This window comes from Sesamum indicum, linkage group LG2 (assembly GCF_026168435.1).
Source record: "Sesamum indicum cultivar Baizhima isolate 11 linkage group LG2, ASM2616843v1, whole genome shotgun sequence".
In the NCBI taxonomy this organism is placed as follows: Eukaryota; Viridiplantae; Streptophyta; class Magnoliopsida; order Lamiales; family Pedaliaceae; genus Sesamum; species Sesamum indicum.
Genome location: NC_142658.1, coordinates 1959128 through 1976678, shown reverse-complemented (window position 1 = coordinate 1976678; position 17551 = coordinate 1959128). Strand labels below are relative to the sequence as shown.

The following is a 17551-nucleotide window of genomic DNA, read 5'->3' as shown; positions in this document are numbered from 1 at the left end:
ATTGTCCAAATAATCGAAATTTCTCATTCCTCAACATACTTTATTCTGGCACTAATCAAGGACATGTTGTCTCTCTGCAGAAGCTCGGAGAGCCTTAGGCCACCTATGGCTTTGGTAATGTTGAGGGTCAGAGGAGGAGTGTGGGAGGCAACATATATGAGCACCAATTCCATGATGTTCAAATGTGAACTCTTTGGATGGAAGGGGTCCCCAGTCTTCATAACTTGACCTATTTAAAGATTGAATTGCTGTTTTTAGGAGCGATTGGTTCATGCCTCAGTCTCCTTGCTTTTGACCGATTCAGCGCCAACTGCTGGTAATTGTTTCTGATGCGGATGCCAGACGGGACATTCCTTGTATTGATTCCCAATTTACTTGATCGAACGATTAGTCATAAGTACTTAGAATTGATTGACTAGTTGGGGACGCACGAATGGTATGAATTGGGCAATTGTAAAGTATTCGAGCAAGACAAGTACTTACCTTTGAGTAATCCAATCACTAATGTCCACACCATCGAGTCTCGTTGAACTGGCAAAGGTATTGGCTTATGTACTATTGCATTTTCTATTCCATTTGATTTCATAGAGTGCAGATATGGAGTTGAGTGATTCAATATGATTGAGATCCAAATTCCATAAATTTCTGACTATAATGTCCAGAAATCAGATTCTAAATATAATTTAAATTGGATCAGCAGAAAGCTAAACCGACAACAATTATACCTTTTCTTCCCCATTTTGTTCGATGAAAACATCGTCTAAAATGAGGTTAAATATCAAAACTATTCAAGGCGATCATGAACCCTGCTTGTAAATCATTTAATTACAGTCGCATATCAAAAGAAAAACTTAGAACTATAAATAAACTAAACGAGTTAACTCATTCATTAACAAATATCAAAACACCATTGCTGGGGCCGTTATGTAGTTTGACAACACCTTGGCTTGGAAAGTCTGAACTTTAGGTTCCTTTTGCTTTGAAGCATTGATTCTCTCGAGGGCCAATTCCAATTCCAAAGCACCATGTGATATTTTCAGAGGCGTCGAGCATCAACTGAACTTACCTATTTCCATTTTCTTTTTGATTGCTTTTTGACCATGATATACAAAAGAGTCGATTATGCCCGAGACAGTAAATACACCTGGACATTAAGCAGAATTCATTAATGTACATAAATGCGAGCGCGTGTAGGTATAACTTCATGAGGATTGGTATGCTTCACAAAGTCTTTGAAGAAGAAAATTAGTTAATGAAAAAGCAAAACTAGATCTGCTAGAGAGAGAGACCTCCAACAATGGCACAGACGTTGGTCAGAAAGTGCAAGAACGAAACATGCGTCTCTGTAAAGGTTACCTGTCATTCAGGAAATTAAAAGATAAGTGAAAACTTATGCCATTTAATAAGTCCAATTCATGCTACCTGATTCTTGTCCCGCAACTAAGATAGAAAAAACAGAGTTATGGACCAGGAAATTGCAGGGAGGGGGCAACAAAAGTCAGACATGGGATACGGATATAGAAAGTTGATGACAGTGTTCGACAAAAATCAATCTGCTTTTGAAATTGGAAACGGCATACCCACCTTAATTGGTGAAAGTTCATAAAATAAAAATACTCCAGGAAGGGATTGAAGTTGACCCAACTCTGCTCCTTTAACATGTTCAGTTACCGAGAACTGCAATGGGACAAAATCTCATGAATCTGATGTCCCGTTCCAGAAAAGGTTCCTAGACATCATAACAAACACATACACACACAAGCAACCATATGAATCAGATTGTGAACTTCAGGGTCTTAGTGTAACCTGATTTGACTGGATGACATGTCCATTGACATCTGTGAATACAGTCGGTACCACCTGCACCATAGCACAATAATGAAATACTCAATGTTCATTACTTATGACACTTGAAACAAGAAGAATCTGCCACTTTGGTACAGCTGAAGATACATACAAAAATGTACAAAGGGAGTAAACAGGAGTAGGAATTTATCTAAAAGTATTATTCACAGTTACCTCTTCCCTAAATAGCTAAATTACAACTGTTCCCTCCTTTTACAGTTATAGAGAAAACCAAAAGCACAGTTCTGTCAAGGACATAGTAGGTAGTTTAATAAAAATATTTTTTTCTGATATCACCATTTTCCATTTGAAACCATAAATACCGGAAAAGGTTGATACACATGATAAACTTAGAGGAAGCTTTTTAGGTAATTATAAAAGATGGATGGGAGTTCATGATTAAGCCGTTACAGAGGGTATGGTAGCTTAGTTAACCCTATTACACCACTAAGTTGTGCAGCCTGCTGCTTGAAAGTACATATTCAGACATGTATATGTCAATTATGGAAAAAATTCAGACAACCTTTTGTCATCTGCACCTTTCAGATGCTGGCTATCTTTAATACCAAAATTATTAAAAAAAAAAAAAGTTAAACAGGCAAATCAGCAACACTCTCTCACAGGAAGCACAAACACAATATTTAAGTGGTTCCAGTTAATGACTACAGGTGGGCATGCCGGAAGATTGTATTTTTGATGAATTCACGGGCAGAAAACTAACTCAACTTACAGGATAATGGACTACGTAGTTATGATTATAAATCCCAGCTATGCGAATGTTAATCCTGAAAAGTTATATACATAAAGGAGACAACCACACATCCTGAGCATGGATGCTTCACTGAACCTAGTTTTCTTGCTGACGTAAGATCACCATGCCTTCTCCGAACCTATTCTCGTAAATACATGCGAATATACCATACCATTTTAAATACATAGCTAGGACACAAACTCCAAGAAGAGAGAAGGGAATCATTATTTGGAACCTGTCTCAAAGAACTATTTAAACAGGATATGATTTTCTTGGCATTATTTAAACTGGAAACATAGCAGAGGCATGTATATTCTGATCAATAAAGATTAAAATCTGAAACTAATTAGCATCACGAACAATCTCTAGTTCATGGCCTTCATGGAGCCACTATATACCACGACTCCAAACTTCAAATGGGCACATTCTTGAATAGCATAAACCATAAAGTGACTGTATGTTCGCCCTAAGATATTTTTTTCAATTTACTCAAAAAAAAGATTCCCATAAAATGTAGGCCTGTTATTTGACTAATACTCAATGGCAAGGTCATGAAATTGATATGCTCTTGAGCGTGTACAGTAACCCATTTATCATAATAAGGTCGTGATGCCTAGCGGTTTTGACTGGTAAAGGTCTCTTGTTGATTTAACTAATCTGCCAAAAACATGAAATAATTCCCCAACTCAGTACATAATCATCAAGCACTTCCCAGAATAATGTACAGATACTATACAAACCCTCCCCGATACAATTCAACTTGCATATTGCCCTTGACGTAGTAATACATAAGGCACATTATAGAAAAAATTAAACCAAATGTTTCCAGCTTAAGTGTTGTCCAGTGGGTTCAAGTTGAGAGAAATATAGAATATTAGTAACATTTTGTGCGCCAAGTCTTGCATTTCCCTTTCCGTAGATCACATTGCTACATGCCCCTGTTAGTCAATAGTACTATTCCATGATTATCTTTGGTACCCCCAAAAATGGATGCTCTTTCCAACTGTGGTCTGACTCTGTTAAATGCCATTGAATTAATATCATGACCTAACTTCATTTAATTTATCATTGCATTCAATGATCGACAAATTCTAACTTCCAAATCCATAACAAAATTGGGAGTTACAGGACAAAAGCATATTAGTAACACAGAATCACGATGAACAAGCATCTCTGGCCAATACTAGGAAATACAAAGTTAAAAGAACTGTTAAAAAATAGCCAAAAGAAATCAAACACAAATGGAGAATTTACATAAACTACTAACCTTCAGAAAATATTGATACATTGCATTTGGTGTTTGTTGTGTCCATTGCACACTGCAGGTAGAAACAAATGCAGATGTTTTTATGATAGATCCATTTTTGCACACCACCGGCCAGAAGGAGCATAAAATCACATCACTTAAGCCATAGAAGAAAAATGCACAGACAAAATACCCATCAAGAGGATTTACAGCACCAGGGAAGTAGTCTCCAAATGCTAATCTGTTGATCCTGTGACTTATCTGTGGTACAAATCCCGTAATTTATTAACGGTCTTATAGTAAGTAAATAATGAAATGAAGAAGGCAATATCTATTATAATCAATATCCTAGGGTGCAGCAAACATAAGAGCAGAAGGATGTCATCTTACATTAAAACTGTCCTTGTGAAATGCTAGCAGGTCATGAACATGAACATTTGACTGCTGGAAACTCTTTCCAGGTGCAAAATGAAAATTACCAGCTACCTTATTGACATCCAAGAATCCATAAACGTTACATCCTTCACCTTCTTCGTCTTTGATCTTTTGCAGAAAACCTTCTCTCTTGCACTGATTTATCATGAAAAATATGATAACATAACAAGACATAGTTCAGATCCATGTCAATAATTGCCGATGTAAATTCTTTAAAACAAAATTTACACTGAGATATTTTTTTGCCATAAATTATTGAGGTATGTGGATCGTGATGCTGAGCAGTACACTGCTAGAAGAATAGCCTAGATTTTAGTGGTGAAGTGACAAAAAACCCCAAGAAAACTGGAAGGTGACTTGGAAAAAGGTACTTCTTTGTTGAAATTTCACAAAAACAATTAATAGTTCTAAAAAGAAATAAATGGCAGGACAACATTCACAAATTACACCATCATAGAATATCTTACTATGTCATGCAAAAATGAACAACTAATCCAAAGAGATCATGCGATGAACATAGTTATAACATCTGCTGTTTGTAGAGTTGGTCTTGATAGAGATTAGTCACCAATATACATCTCACTAGAACCTCACCTACATGCTTTCTTGCTCATTCCTTGCCTGTCACACTATAATGCTAGTCCTATGAGCAGTTCCCATTTCCAGAACTGGTTATCATCTTTCCTGAATTTGTATGTAGAATAGTTTACCCGATACGAGTTGGTGCATCACTTACCCCAAAATGTTACTTCAACTATCACCATGATAAGGAATTCTTTCAACTTTTTATATGGGTTCCCTTCCTAATTCAGTTTCGCTTTACATTTCGTTATATTCTCTTTATCTTTTTGTGGAAGGGTGGGGGAACATTAAGGACTTGCAGCATGTACGTATCAAGGGAGACAAGAGTATTTCTTCAAATGAGATTGCATGAATCAATAGCCACAGTGCATAGCATCATAAAAGAATCATATTTCTTTACTCATATCTTGGAGTGTTACTGGGGAAATAATGTGGATATTTGCAGCAACAAGCAAATGGATTCTGCATTTCAAAATTATGTTTTACATAGTTATTTCACACAAAGTAGGACCTAATATATTCAACCGTGTGGTTCATGATACAAGATATTACAGTTGCAATAAAGTGGAAAATGAATAGTATATACCATTCTAAGGAGTAGGGGCCTCTGGCTGAAAGGTGTCCCATAAGCATAAGCAACATTCAATACTCAATACGAATCCTTTTACGATGTAGCGTTATAATGCACAATGGCATGTTACTACTTAACAAATCGGATAGTTCGATCTTTAGCTTACTGGACTTCTGAATCATCAATTGCACCTATGGTAGCTACTACAATTTACCATGAAATGGTCCTCCAGGAAATAACATTTGATCTACTACCACTCTTCAGAAACTTCATTTTCTAGCATTTGATATATCTGAATTGTAGTAGAGTACTCACTACAAGTGGGTAATATGTTTATATTAGCCTAAGCAACCGGTTTTGGGTAGGTAGAAGTAATTTATATTTTAAAAAAAACTACTACATGAAAAACCAATAAGCATTAGACACAGACCTGATCAATCAAATCAGGATCTGATAATGCCCAGCCCTTCTTTCTATATGCTTCACGAACTTCTTCACAATTGTTACAACAATCATCATCTGTCTGCAGCATAGAGCAAAAAGTCCGATGAAATAAAGGCAACATCAAGATTACATGGATAATTTCCTCATATAGAACCAAATTCATAACACAGAAGAGAACACAAAAGAGTAACATAAATTATCATTTAACATTTTGATATCCATTTGCTTCCTGCTCCACCAAACCATACAACAGAACAACACAATAATAGAATATAGTAGTGAACTTAGCATAAAATTCTGAATAGGAGAGTACCGCTTCTGCACCATAACATGAGCCACAGTAGGTTTCATTGTGTTCAAGCCTTCCACCATGCCTTTGTAAAGGCCGTTCTATCTATGCCAGTTAAAAACATGAAAAGAGAAAACCCATCTATCAGAAACTAAATAAACTTTATGATCAACTTTACATCTTTTTTCAATAGTTACAGTGCAGAGACGCTAGTTTCGCATACTTCATGAAATCATCAACACATGTTCATTGTGCAGTGAGGCACTAAGGTACTAGATAATCACATGCCAAAGGATGAAGAACTCTAATGAAAAAGGGAATGGATAGTCCAAAGTTTGCACGTATCTACAGTGCATAAGTTTATCTCCTGACTGACCTTGGGAGCACCAATAGTATCTGGCCTTGTTTCTATCACATTACCATGAGCATCAATCCTCTTCTTGATAATATCATGTCTCTGCAGGAATAAATGCAAAGTCACTTCAAGAACCATAAGAAAAATTAAGCAATTTCCTGCAGAAAAACATCATTGTAATATTTCTCAAATTCATCTCTACTTCTCATGTACAGATATTATTTTTCCAGTTAGTATTGCTTTACAAGTCATTAGCTTGGAAATCATAGGCGATATTCCAAGAAGTGGCGCCAAATTTGCTTTGTGCTATGGCAAAAGTGTCTGATCAATAAATATCACATTATAAGCTTACTTCGAGAAAAAATATTTGTTGTGATCATATTCTGTGATAGATCCATATCTGACGTTAATCTCCAGGAAAATTAGAAAAATTGAGTTATGACTATTGAAAAACTTGAATTTCTACAATTCCATACTTTCCATGTGAGTCTACACGTGTAAATGACAGTAAAAAGGAAATCTGACAGAAACAAACAGAACCTTAACCATATAAAATAACTGAAAGATGCAATTAGATTGATGCACTTACAACATCCAGGTGTTGCTCGCCACTTATATCCATGGCATCAAGACTGACGATAGAGCATGGGAGTGCTGGAAAAGTCACATCAAACTGCAATTTTGCAAGTAAACTAGCAATTAGTTTATTTAGGTATAGTCTTGCTAAATATTCAAGGCAGGAGTATAAAATAATAATAACTGAAGCGATGAATTGTAGTAATATGGCACAGAGGTAGCAAGATAGATTGGTTTAGCTGACTATCATCAAGTTGTTTGAGCTCAGCTTGATAATATATGAGCTATTTCAGTTTCAACATAAATTAGGCAAAATAATTATCAGGTGAAACCAATAGAGATAGTCCAGAGACTATGAGATGCCTTCTAGCTAATTGACTCCATACTACAGATGCAAAAATTTGATGAACTTGATTTGCTAAGATCAGCCAAAAGCTTTACAAAGTAAACTTTAAATTAGATTTATTGGAGGTGATCAACATGCCACAGTATATCCTTTACTAAGAAAAAAAGAATTAGTTCAGGTAAAAAGATAACTGTAAAAGATCATCGACTCGATTTTAAATTTGAAAGACATAGCAAGTACCAAAGATGTATCACAGACCCAATAATAACCAACAAATAATACAATCATGTGTCTTACCCTTCCATCAGAAAAACAAAAAGTTGGAAGCATGCACTTACACACACGCAAAGAGGAAGAGCGGGGGAGAGAGAGAGAAGAAATAAAAGAAAAGGAAAAGATAAAAAGGATTGAAGGACACAGCTGATTTTGAATACATTAAGGCGAACAAAAAATAAAAAAAACTATCAACTTTTAAAACAGGCAACAAATTTTGAAGTAAATCAATATGGAAAGACAGCAATGAGAAGAAAGTCTACATTAATACGGAGCCTTTCTCCCCTTGACGTATCTACAACTAACTTTGTCTCAGTTACTGCATTGAGATATAATCCTGAAATTTGGAAAAGAGAAAACATGGAAAAGACAAAAAATCAATAAGGCCAAGAATAAATCAGATGTCAGAAAGGAATACCATCCATTGAATTCTATAACATGTCATTGAGGGTTAGAAAGAACAGGCAAAAGCTCTGATAGGTGAATGCAAAGCTATTAACGAGGAACTCTTAAACATCCAGGAATAGAGTATTTCATACTTCACAGAAGTCATCTAATATAAATTCTGTCCACAGAGTATTTCCAAGACAATTTTATAATTGAGTTGTTAGTGAAAACAGAAGATATGAGGAATCAATATGAAAGGATATGTTTCTTGCTGAAACTGGAATCCTACAAACTTAAAAGCGCTTAAGTTCTGTAAATCTTCATTTTCAGATCTGAAACTCTGGCCTTGCATTGACATTAAAACTCTGCTTCCCTGTTCAATTTAAATTCACTATCGGAAAGGTCAGCATCACCTTGGAGTCTGCACCAAATTGTTATATTCACAGAAGCAGAATGGTGATGGAATTTGAAGAAATGTAGAACTCTGTTCTTTGGTCATTGTCCAACATCATCCAGAAATCAAGACAACCAGCATTTATTCTCCCTTCTCTTGCTGGAAAAGTCCAGTTGCAATTCTTAAGATGAAGCAGAGGCCCTTTCAGATTGCCTTTCGTAATAGGTTGAGGTTAAGGGACTTCTGATATAATCCCTCTTAATATGAATATTGGGGAGAAGGATCACCTTAACTATCACAAACTGTATTCGGTTTCCATGTCTGATATTTAGGGAGTTTCTCTCAAAATCCTAGCATATTCCTTTAGCATATTAGTAGATACCACATAGTTTTGAGATGCTAGAAACCTAATATATTGATTGACACAGTCTATGGAATTTTCTGATGACATCCAGCTCAAAAATTCAATATAGGTGCATATGACTTAATAAAATAAGTGTCACGAGTAATTTATAAAGATGTCCACAAGTAATGCAGTTCAAGAGTTCAGTTATCATAACAAATCGACTGGATTCCGAAGATCCAACACATAATCACCACAAAGACATTGGTTTCTAGTTACTAAGGACGTTAGGCCTTAACTTGCCTAGTCTTGCAGCTTAACAACTATCCTACAACTTCCTTCCCTCGGTTTATAAGTAATCTTGAGAGCTGCATTTGCAGAAAAATGGGAGAACATCAATTTCAAACAAGTTTATTGCAACATTGACCTTGCAGTGCATGCAAGAGCAGTAGAGGAGACAATACAAGTTAGAAGCATAATTAGTAGAACTGGATTAGAATCTAAAGTGCTCTTTTCAATTTTTTGCGTAAGCAGGTTAAAATATTTGAGAAGGCAAAGTGCACCACCATAGAACCTCAGGTGTGGAGAAATGGAGTGTAATGTCACTGAGTTATCAGGGCTTCCACGTAAGATATGAATTCTAAATTACAGTGGATTTGCTACAAAATTCCAACCCTCTATAAAGCATACCTCCATAAGCACTAAAACCAAGCAATTCCAGCAAAATTTAACCATTACCTTGTCTTAGCTAGGCATCTCATTTGCTCTCTCTACAAGATTAACACACAAGACAACGCGAATTTCAGCTGAATCTCTACTAAATACCAATACATTACAATACATAAGACTTGAAAGGAAACTTAGCAACACACAGATGAAAATAACAATTCAAATCTTTTGAAACATGCACAAAGAGCATCAATCATAGACTAAACACAAAAAACCAGAAACCCCATCAAACATCAGAAGATCACAACATAGGGTACATAGTTAACAAGAAAGCCCAAATTCATAAAAACTTACTAAATTTAGTACATCTGCATACGCAAAGGCATAAAAATCTCAAGGGACAGAGAGATATGGATTAAGAAATACGAACTGAGCTCAGAGAAGAACAAGAGGAACATCACAATAGAGGAAGCCAAGGTTATGACGCCTCCGGAGAGGGTTCTGCTGTAGAAATCCTCATTGATCTTAGGGTACGCATCCAAGCTCCGTAGTTTGCCAATTATACTCTCCATCATCCACTAATCACCAAATGATAACAAAACAACAAAGACCCAGAATCCAACAGACAGAAATATTACTAAACAGTAAGGATCAAACGCCGGAATGATTTGTACAGTCTGCGCCAAGACGCTCAAGGTTTATTATGAAATTTATCTACGACTGAGTGCGTCTATCATCAAATCTGGAAATCAAATTCCTCCACTGTAGGAATCTTTCTATTACAATCATAGAAGAAATTGTGTAGGGAACAAGACTCGCCGGAGAGGAGAAGAGAAGAGAAGAGCGTCAGCGCTGTTTCTTAGGCTGCATCTACGCTCTCTCCACGTATTTTTACTTTTGGGTAACTTTCTTCAGTTTTTCTTACTTCCAGTTGGGCTTAAATTTGGCCCAACTTTCATTTATTTGTTGGATTATAATACAAAGATGTGTCTTAGGTATGTGTGTGTGTGTGTTCTTGCTATTTTGGGAAACTTTTCTGTTCCATTTTAGGTTTTGTGGCACACATCTTTCACTCAGCCATCGAAAAACAATAAAGGAATAAAACAGAAAAGAAAAATTCATTAGCCATTCATATTTTAAATAGGGACAATTACACTTTTCTCTTTTGATGTAATTACATATAAATCTTTTATGGTTTGAAAAATTACATCAAACACTTTGAAGTTTGCTTCTATCTAATAAATAAGCCATTTCGTTAATCAAAATTTACCAAAGTTGTTGATATTAATAAAAATAATTATAAACAAATCTATACATACCCCCAATTGACTTATTACTGATTTATTGTAGGTCAAATAAATTTTTTTATAACCAAAGTATCCTCATATGTCTTTACGCTTTAATACATATGAGGAGTTATATCTTCACTGTTAAAGGGTAGTTTAGTTCGAAAAAAATTATTTGACCTACAATAAGTCAGTATTAAGTCAATTGAGGGTAAATATCAATTTTCATTCAATTTTTCTGTTAATATCAGGAAATTTAGTAAATTTTGACTAAAAGAGAGAATTATTTGTTAGACGGAAGCAAATCTCAAGGGTGCTAGATGTAATTTTCCAAACCACATGAAGTCTACGTGTAACTACACCAAATAACAGGAGATGGGAGTGTAATTATCCCTTTTAAATAAGTTGGAAAGGGGATGAGGGTGGTGAATTCGGGTTCGGAAACAAAATATTTTATGATTGTGTTCTTATTTTGAGTTCCTAGCCATTGTTATGTGCATATAATAAATAATCTTTTTATATTTTAAAATCTACTATATGATGCATTCAAAAAACGCACGGGTCCAATGGATATGGACAATCGTTCGAGGCTTGGACCAAAGCGAATGAAAATTTTGAAGAGGGGACCTGCAAAAAAGGAGTTGGCACTCTGATGCCCAAGTTAGTATTGGATTTGAGATGAAATAAAGTCAAAAAAATAAATAAATATAATTAAAATCGAGATATGGTGAATAAAGTTAGTGAAAAGTGTGAGAACACTTGATAATGTGCTTATAGAGTGCTTAGAGAATGTTTAGAGAGATTATTTAGAGAGTAAGAGAAGTGTGAGGGACGTGAGAGGAACATCCAGAAAGTCAGAAAGATGTCAGGAAGGTTTCAGAAAGTGCCCTCAGTATAGAACAGTAAATTTGTATTTATAAGGGGGGTGCCCTCTTTCGATAAGACTATGCACGTTTTCTCCCTTTGCAAAAAAAGCTGATAAAAGCCGTTTGGATAAGCTATAATTTGTTCTTATCTTCTGTTAGGCATGCTTTTAAATCCTTATCTCCGAATTTAGAGGACCATTCATAAGCGAGGACTCATAATCGCTAGGGAGTCCAGGGCGTTAGGGGACCTCCCTCATCTGCAAGGAGTCCCAACCGTCAGGGAATCCTTTTTTACTTTGTCTTGGGAGACTCCTCACCTATGAGGAGTCTCAGTCTAAGGCTGATGTGGTCTGAGGTGGTTGCTAATACATGGGTTGATCAGATGCCACGTGGGAGAGTGGTTGCCATGTGTGTGGGCCCTTTGGGGCGACATTTTATTGGGTTTTGATCATGGTCTGAGTAGGGGGATGAAAGCACCGCAAAATGCGAGTGGATCAGTGCGGAAACTAGCAAGCGAAAGCAGAAATATAAAAATTCATAAATTAAAAACGAAACATAATAAAATCATGATTCCAAGGGGTGTACCTTTGGAGTTTCTGGTCGTTCAATGTAGTTAATCATAACAATAAAATAAACGGGGCTAACGGTTGAATTAAAAAGATACATAAATTGTAAATCAAGAATTACCTCTTTCTTAGATTTATTTCGAACCTCCCTTCTTTATTCCGTTCACGCAAGATTTCAACGTAAAAGCCCTTTAAAGTTGCATCCACACCACAACAGAATTTTGTGACCCCTCAACTCAATTTTCTAAAAAAGAAGTGAGGAGAAAAAATACACTAAGTGTGTATTGGAGAGGGGGCGGTCGAATGGATGCTAGCGAGAGGACATCATTTTGTGTTGTCTGTTATGTACTCATTAGTCATTCCAAGTAACTAATATACATATATATACCTTGTATAGATTTATTAGAATGTGTCTAGGTTCATTCTATTATCCATAAGGTAATAATTTTCTTTATTAGAATTTTCCAACAACTCAAGGGGTGTTTGGGCCGATTTTAATAAATATATTACAAGATCCAATAATTTTAATTAAAATTAATTTAATTAAAGTCCACTTAATTAAGCCCATCATATATTTAATCTAATTAAATATATGAGCCTAATAAACCTTTATTAATTAATAAATCCAACTTATTAAATAATAAGGCAAGTCCAAGAATAAATTAATAGGATTAATTTAGTCTTGGGCTCATCCAACCAATGGATCCCTCTTATTTATAAGTAATCCAATTACTTATGGAATTAATTCTCAATTAATTCCTCGTCCCTTTTTGGTGATTTGTGCGTGACTATTTAAGTTCACATTTAAGCTAGAATTGAGCTAGTGTTAAACACTATTATTAATTAAATCTAATTTAATTAATAATTCTTGATCAACCCTTTGATCAAAAAAGCCCGTTACCATAGGTGGCCGTCTAGCAACTATCTACGGCACTAGAGACTAGGCGAATATTCATGTGAACTTTTAGGCTCTCGAGTCCATACGGGTATGGTCCTTTCATCTACTGTCTTCCAACCTTACTCTAGGGCATGGAGTTGGGTTTCGGCTCCCATCCTGGACTAGCGTCTATGCTTAATACTTGAGATCACGTATCACCAAATTGCTGAACCTCATTTTTCTATTCGACCAATGACTGTGACCATAGGTTTATAGAGCACAAGCGCATCACCAAATGCATAAGAGATACCTCTGTACGTTTTGACAGGGGAAGGATCCTCTTCTTAGAACTCACCGTCCTTGCGGCATGCTTTGACTACACTGGACAAGACTTATGATCATCATGTCTGGAACACGATCACCTCTCATACAAATTCAAGATACAGTCATCGCATGCACGTGGCTGCCATGATTTCTCAATTCTGAGGATTATTCCCCGTACTATCGGAGTCAAGGATTCGAGTCATATCAACCAAGCCTTCAAGGCTTTCATATGACAATCCCCGCGAGTCAGTTCAGTCGGTTCGACATCTAGCCAATTGACCCACTAAGATCGCATAGACGTCTCACGTCTGTCACTGATGAAACACGACACTTATCAAATAAATGCGACTCTCAATGCAAGTCTCTATAGGACACTCGATGCTCATTTTCGAGGTCCTTGACTTGGAATATTTCAAACTAATCCTCAGAAGTTGGTTTCGCAGCCGCCATCCAATGCTAAGACCAACTACATGGGTTATAAAGTGGTCTATGAGCATCTGTTGTGACGTCAAAACAGTGCTTGACGTAATTTGATAAGCACAACAGATACGTATGCCAAAGACAAATACTTACCATATTCGTCAGAACAATATTGCTTAAATAAAGATTGTTTGAATGGTTCTCAAAACTGCCAATCTAATTGGCTTTTGGTCACCTATTCCAGCAGGGGATGCCTTCAGCCTCTTCTCTTTACCAATCTGTTTTCTGTGGGGCACTCGCTAAGACCGCCTGCCAGATCCTTTTGGGACCTCCTAGGATGTTATGGGCTTCCCATTTTTTTCTTCTTTTAGGATCACTCGAGCCTCTTTAGGCCAGCCTATTTTTATGCACATAATAGCCCCCCTATTCTAATAAGTGAAAATTTCTGCACTTATTTAGAGTAGACGTCTTTAGAAGTTAGTCCAAGAAGGAAGCTTTTTTTTTCGACTTTCTGCAAAGAATTTTAGTAGCATAAGCATTCATAGAAAAGAAAAGCTTACTTTGTGCCTGTACGGAGCAGGACTTTTTATGAAGGTGCCTCCACGGAAGAGGGCTTAACGGGTTCTTTTTATACCTACGCCAATGTAGGGCTTTATTTTTCTGCAAGAGAATATTAAATAACAAAGACACATACATATATATATATATATATAGTACAAATAAGTCTTGCACAAAGAAAAATTATTATGCCTCCTCAGAGGAGGGCTTATTTGAGGGGGGACTCCTGGAGCAAGACTTAGGAGCATTGTTGGAGGAAAAATAAGGTGCCCACCGGAAGCAGGGCTTAGATGCCACCACGAAACAGCGACTCTGTGCCTATGTGGAAGAAAGGGCTTTTTATAAGAGGGTGTCTGCCATGGGGCAAGGCTTTAATTTGAGAAGGATGTGTCCCTCGTGAAATTCCTACAAGAAGGCACATGTTAACACATCAAAGGTGGTAAAATAAACCTCGAAGATTATTAAGTTAAAATATTAAAGATATTCCATGAGGGAAGTTTGTATGTAAAGATTTATTCACTTAATGGGATGCCTGCTTAGGGGCATGGCTTATTCCGTGAAAGATGCCTGCCTAAGGGCAGGGTTTTAACCTGAGAAGGATGCCTGCCTGGGGTCAGGGCTTACTCGTTGAGGAGGATGCATTCCTGCTCTTCCAGGGGACGTCCTGCACATTAAAATTAAATTGGTAGGAATATTAGCATTAAGTAATGATAATGATGGGATTGCTGAAGTTGGGCCTTGAATAGAGCTGGTAATCATGCGTGGGAGGTCCTCCAGCATGAGAGGGATCATCATTTCGGGTTAGTCCTTCGAGGAGGTGTGGACTCCTTCCATTATTTTCACATTTTATATATGTGTTCCCACAGATGATGCCAATGATGCGTTTAGAAAACGCACGGGTTCAATGGATATGAACAATGGATCAGGGCTTGAGTGGAAGCGAATGCAAATCCTGAAGAGGGGACTGCAAAATGGCATTAGCACTCAGACGCCTAAGTTAGTATTGAAGTTGAGATAAAATAAAGTCATAAAGTAAATAAATATAATTGAAATCAAGATATGATGAATAAAGTCGGTGAAAAGTTTAAGAACACTTGATAATGTGCTTGTGGAGTGCTCAGAGAATGTTTAGAAAGTGTTTAAAAAGTGTTTAGAGAGTGAGAGAGATGATTTAGAGAGTAAGAGAAGTGTGAGGGACGTGAGGGGGACGTCCAACGAGGGAGAAATGTGTCAGGAAGGTCTCAAAAAGTTCCCTAAGTATGGAAGAGTAAATCTGTATTTATAGGGGTGCCTCTTCTGATAATGCTATGCTCGTTTCCTCCATTTGCAAGGAGTCCTTCCTTACTTACTTTGTCTTGGGAGACTCCTCATCTATGAAGAGTCTCTGCCACTAGGGGGGTCTTCCTAGGGCTAATGTGGTCAAAGGTGGTTGCTAACACATGGGACGATGAGATGCCACGTGGGAGAGTATCTGCCATATGCGTGGCCCTTTTGGTCCTTCAGCCACCTCCCTTTACCAATCTATTTTCTAGGGAGCACCCGCTAGGATCGCCTGTCAGGTCCTTTTGGGCCTCCTAGGATGTTAGGGACCTCTCATTTTTTTCTTCTTTTTGGATCGCTTGGGCCTCTTTAGGCCAGTCTCCTTTCTTGCACATAACTTTATATAAGAATAAAATATATAAATTGATATATCATATTTAAAAAAATAAATAAATAAAATTAACTTAGATATATTATCTGCACAAAAAATTTGGTGTTGGAGTATCACATACCGTTGTTTGTAAGTGAAAAAGACATATATATATATATATATATTAGTATAGATAGATAGTGATGCGTTCAAAAAACGTATGGGTCCAATGGATATGGGCAACCGTTCAAGGCTTAGACCGAAGTGAATATAAATCTTGAAGGGGGGACTTGCAAAAATGGCGTTAGCACTTCGACGCTCAAGTTAGTATTGGATTTGAGATGAAACAAAGTCAAAAAGTAAATAAATATAATTGAAATCGAGATATGGTGAATAAAGTCGGTGAAAAGTATAAAAACACTTGATGATGTTCTTGTGGAGTACTTAGAGAATGTTTAGAAAATATTTATAGAGTTAGAGAGATGATTTAGAGAATAAGAGAAGTGTGAGGGACGTGAGGGGGACGTCCAGAGAGTGAGAAATGTGTCGGGAAGGTCTCAGGAAGTGCCTTCAGTATGAAAGAGTAAACCTGTAATTATAAAGGGGTATCTTCTTCCGATAGGACTATGCACGTTTCTTCCATTTGCGAGAAAAAGTGGATGAAGGTCATTTGCACAAGCCATCATTTGTTCTTATGTTCTGTTAGGCGTGCTTTTGAATCCTTATCATTGAGTTGGGGTGGCCCTTTATCCACGAGGACTCCTAGCCGCCCAGGAGTCTAGGGCTTTGGGGGGTCCTCCCTCGTCTGCAAGGAATCCCAACTGTCAGACTATTCTTCCTTACTAGCTTGATGTGGTTCTAAGGTGGTTGCTGACACCTAAGCCAACTGGATGCCACAGTGGAGTGTGCACTGCCACGCGGGCCTTTTGGGTTGAATGTTTTGTTGGGCTTTGATCATAGTCCAAGTAGAAGGATATTTTGGGCCTCCTCATTTTGCCAATCTATTCTAGGGAACACCCGCCAGGGCGGCCTGATAGGTCCCCTTGGGTCTCCTAAAACTCTACGAGTTTCTTGTTTTTTTCTTTATTTTGGATCGTTTGGACCTTTTTAGAACAACTTATTTTTATGTAAATCAGATAGTAAACATATATAGGGGAGAATAAAAATTTGAGTTGGGTTGATTGAAAAATACATAAGGGTTCTTTTCGGTAATTCGAAAAATTAGTGCGTGATGTAAGTAACCATTGTTTATAAATAAAAATAAGGTTTTGTTCTTATTAATATAAATTAGTTAGTGTGATACACGTTTCTTGTGTGCATAATATTATTAGAATATATTAAATCATATAATTTATTTTGATATAAGAAATTCTGATTGCTTGATAACTTAACATGTAAAGATGCCCTTACAAAATTTATGTGTATAAGAAGTGAAAAGTAAGAAAAAAACTCATTTTTTAATAAAAGACGATTTAAGACAAGAATATTTTGTGGTAATATTAATGAAGAAATCGACAA

The 17551-nt window shown here is 36.7% G+C and overlaps 1 protein-coding gene across 1 annotated transcript; it reads right to left on the bottom strand.

Annotated features, from left to right (window-relative positions):
* Positions 1–705: 705 nt before the first annotated feature.
* Positions 706–10423, bottom strand: LOC148788925 (uncharacterized). The gene is made up of 13 exons (XM_088877674.1): positions 9937–10423; positions 7977–8050; positions 7108–7191; positions 6540–6620; positions 6188–6268; positions 5861–5953; positions 4233–4412; positions 4036–4103; positions 3864–3915; positions 1807–1860; positions 1585–1677; positions 1290–1356; positions 706–1144 (listed from the first exon to the last, which is right to left on the bottom strand). Exons 1-13 carry the CDS (start codon positions 10079–10081, stop codon positions 1053–1055), a joined length of 1164 nt encoding a protein of 387 aa, XP_088733800.1. The 5' UTR covers positions 10082–10423; the 3' UTR covers positions 706–1052.
* Positions 10424–17551: the final 7128 nt, after the last annotated feature.

What these genes read in the sequence shown, in the direction of transcription:
- LOC148788925 (XM_088877674.1), bottom strand. Translation starts at nt 10,081, where the DNA reads ATGATGGAGAGTATAATTGGCAAACTACGGAGCTTGGATGCGTACCCT. An exon ending in GAGAAAGGCTCCGTATTAAT is followed by an intron (nt 7,192 to 7,976) that starts GTAGACTTTCTT and finishes GCAAAATTGCAG; the next exon opens with TTTGATGTGACTTTTCCAGC. An exon ending in TGTATCAATATTTTCTGAAG is followed by an intron (nt 1,861 to 3,863) that starts GTTAGTAGTTTA and finishes GCTATGGTGCAG; the next exon opens with GTGGTACCGACTGTATTCAC.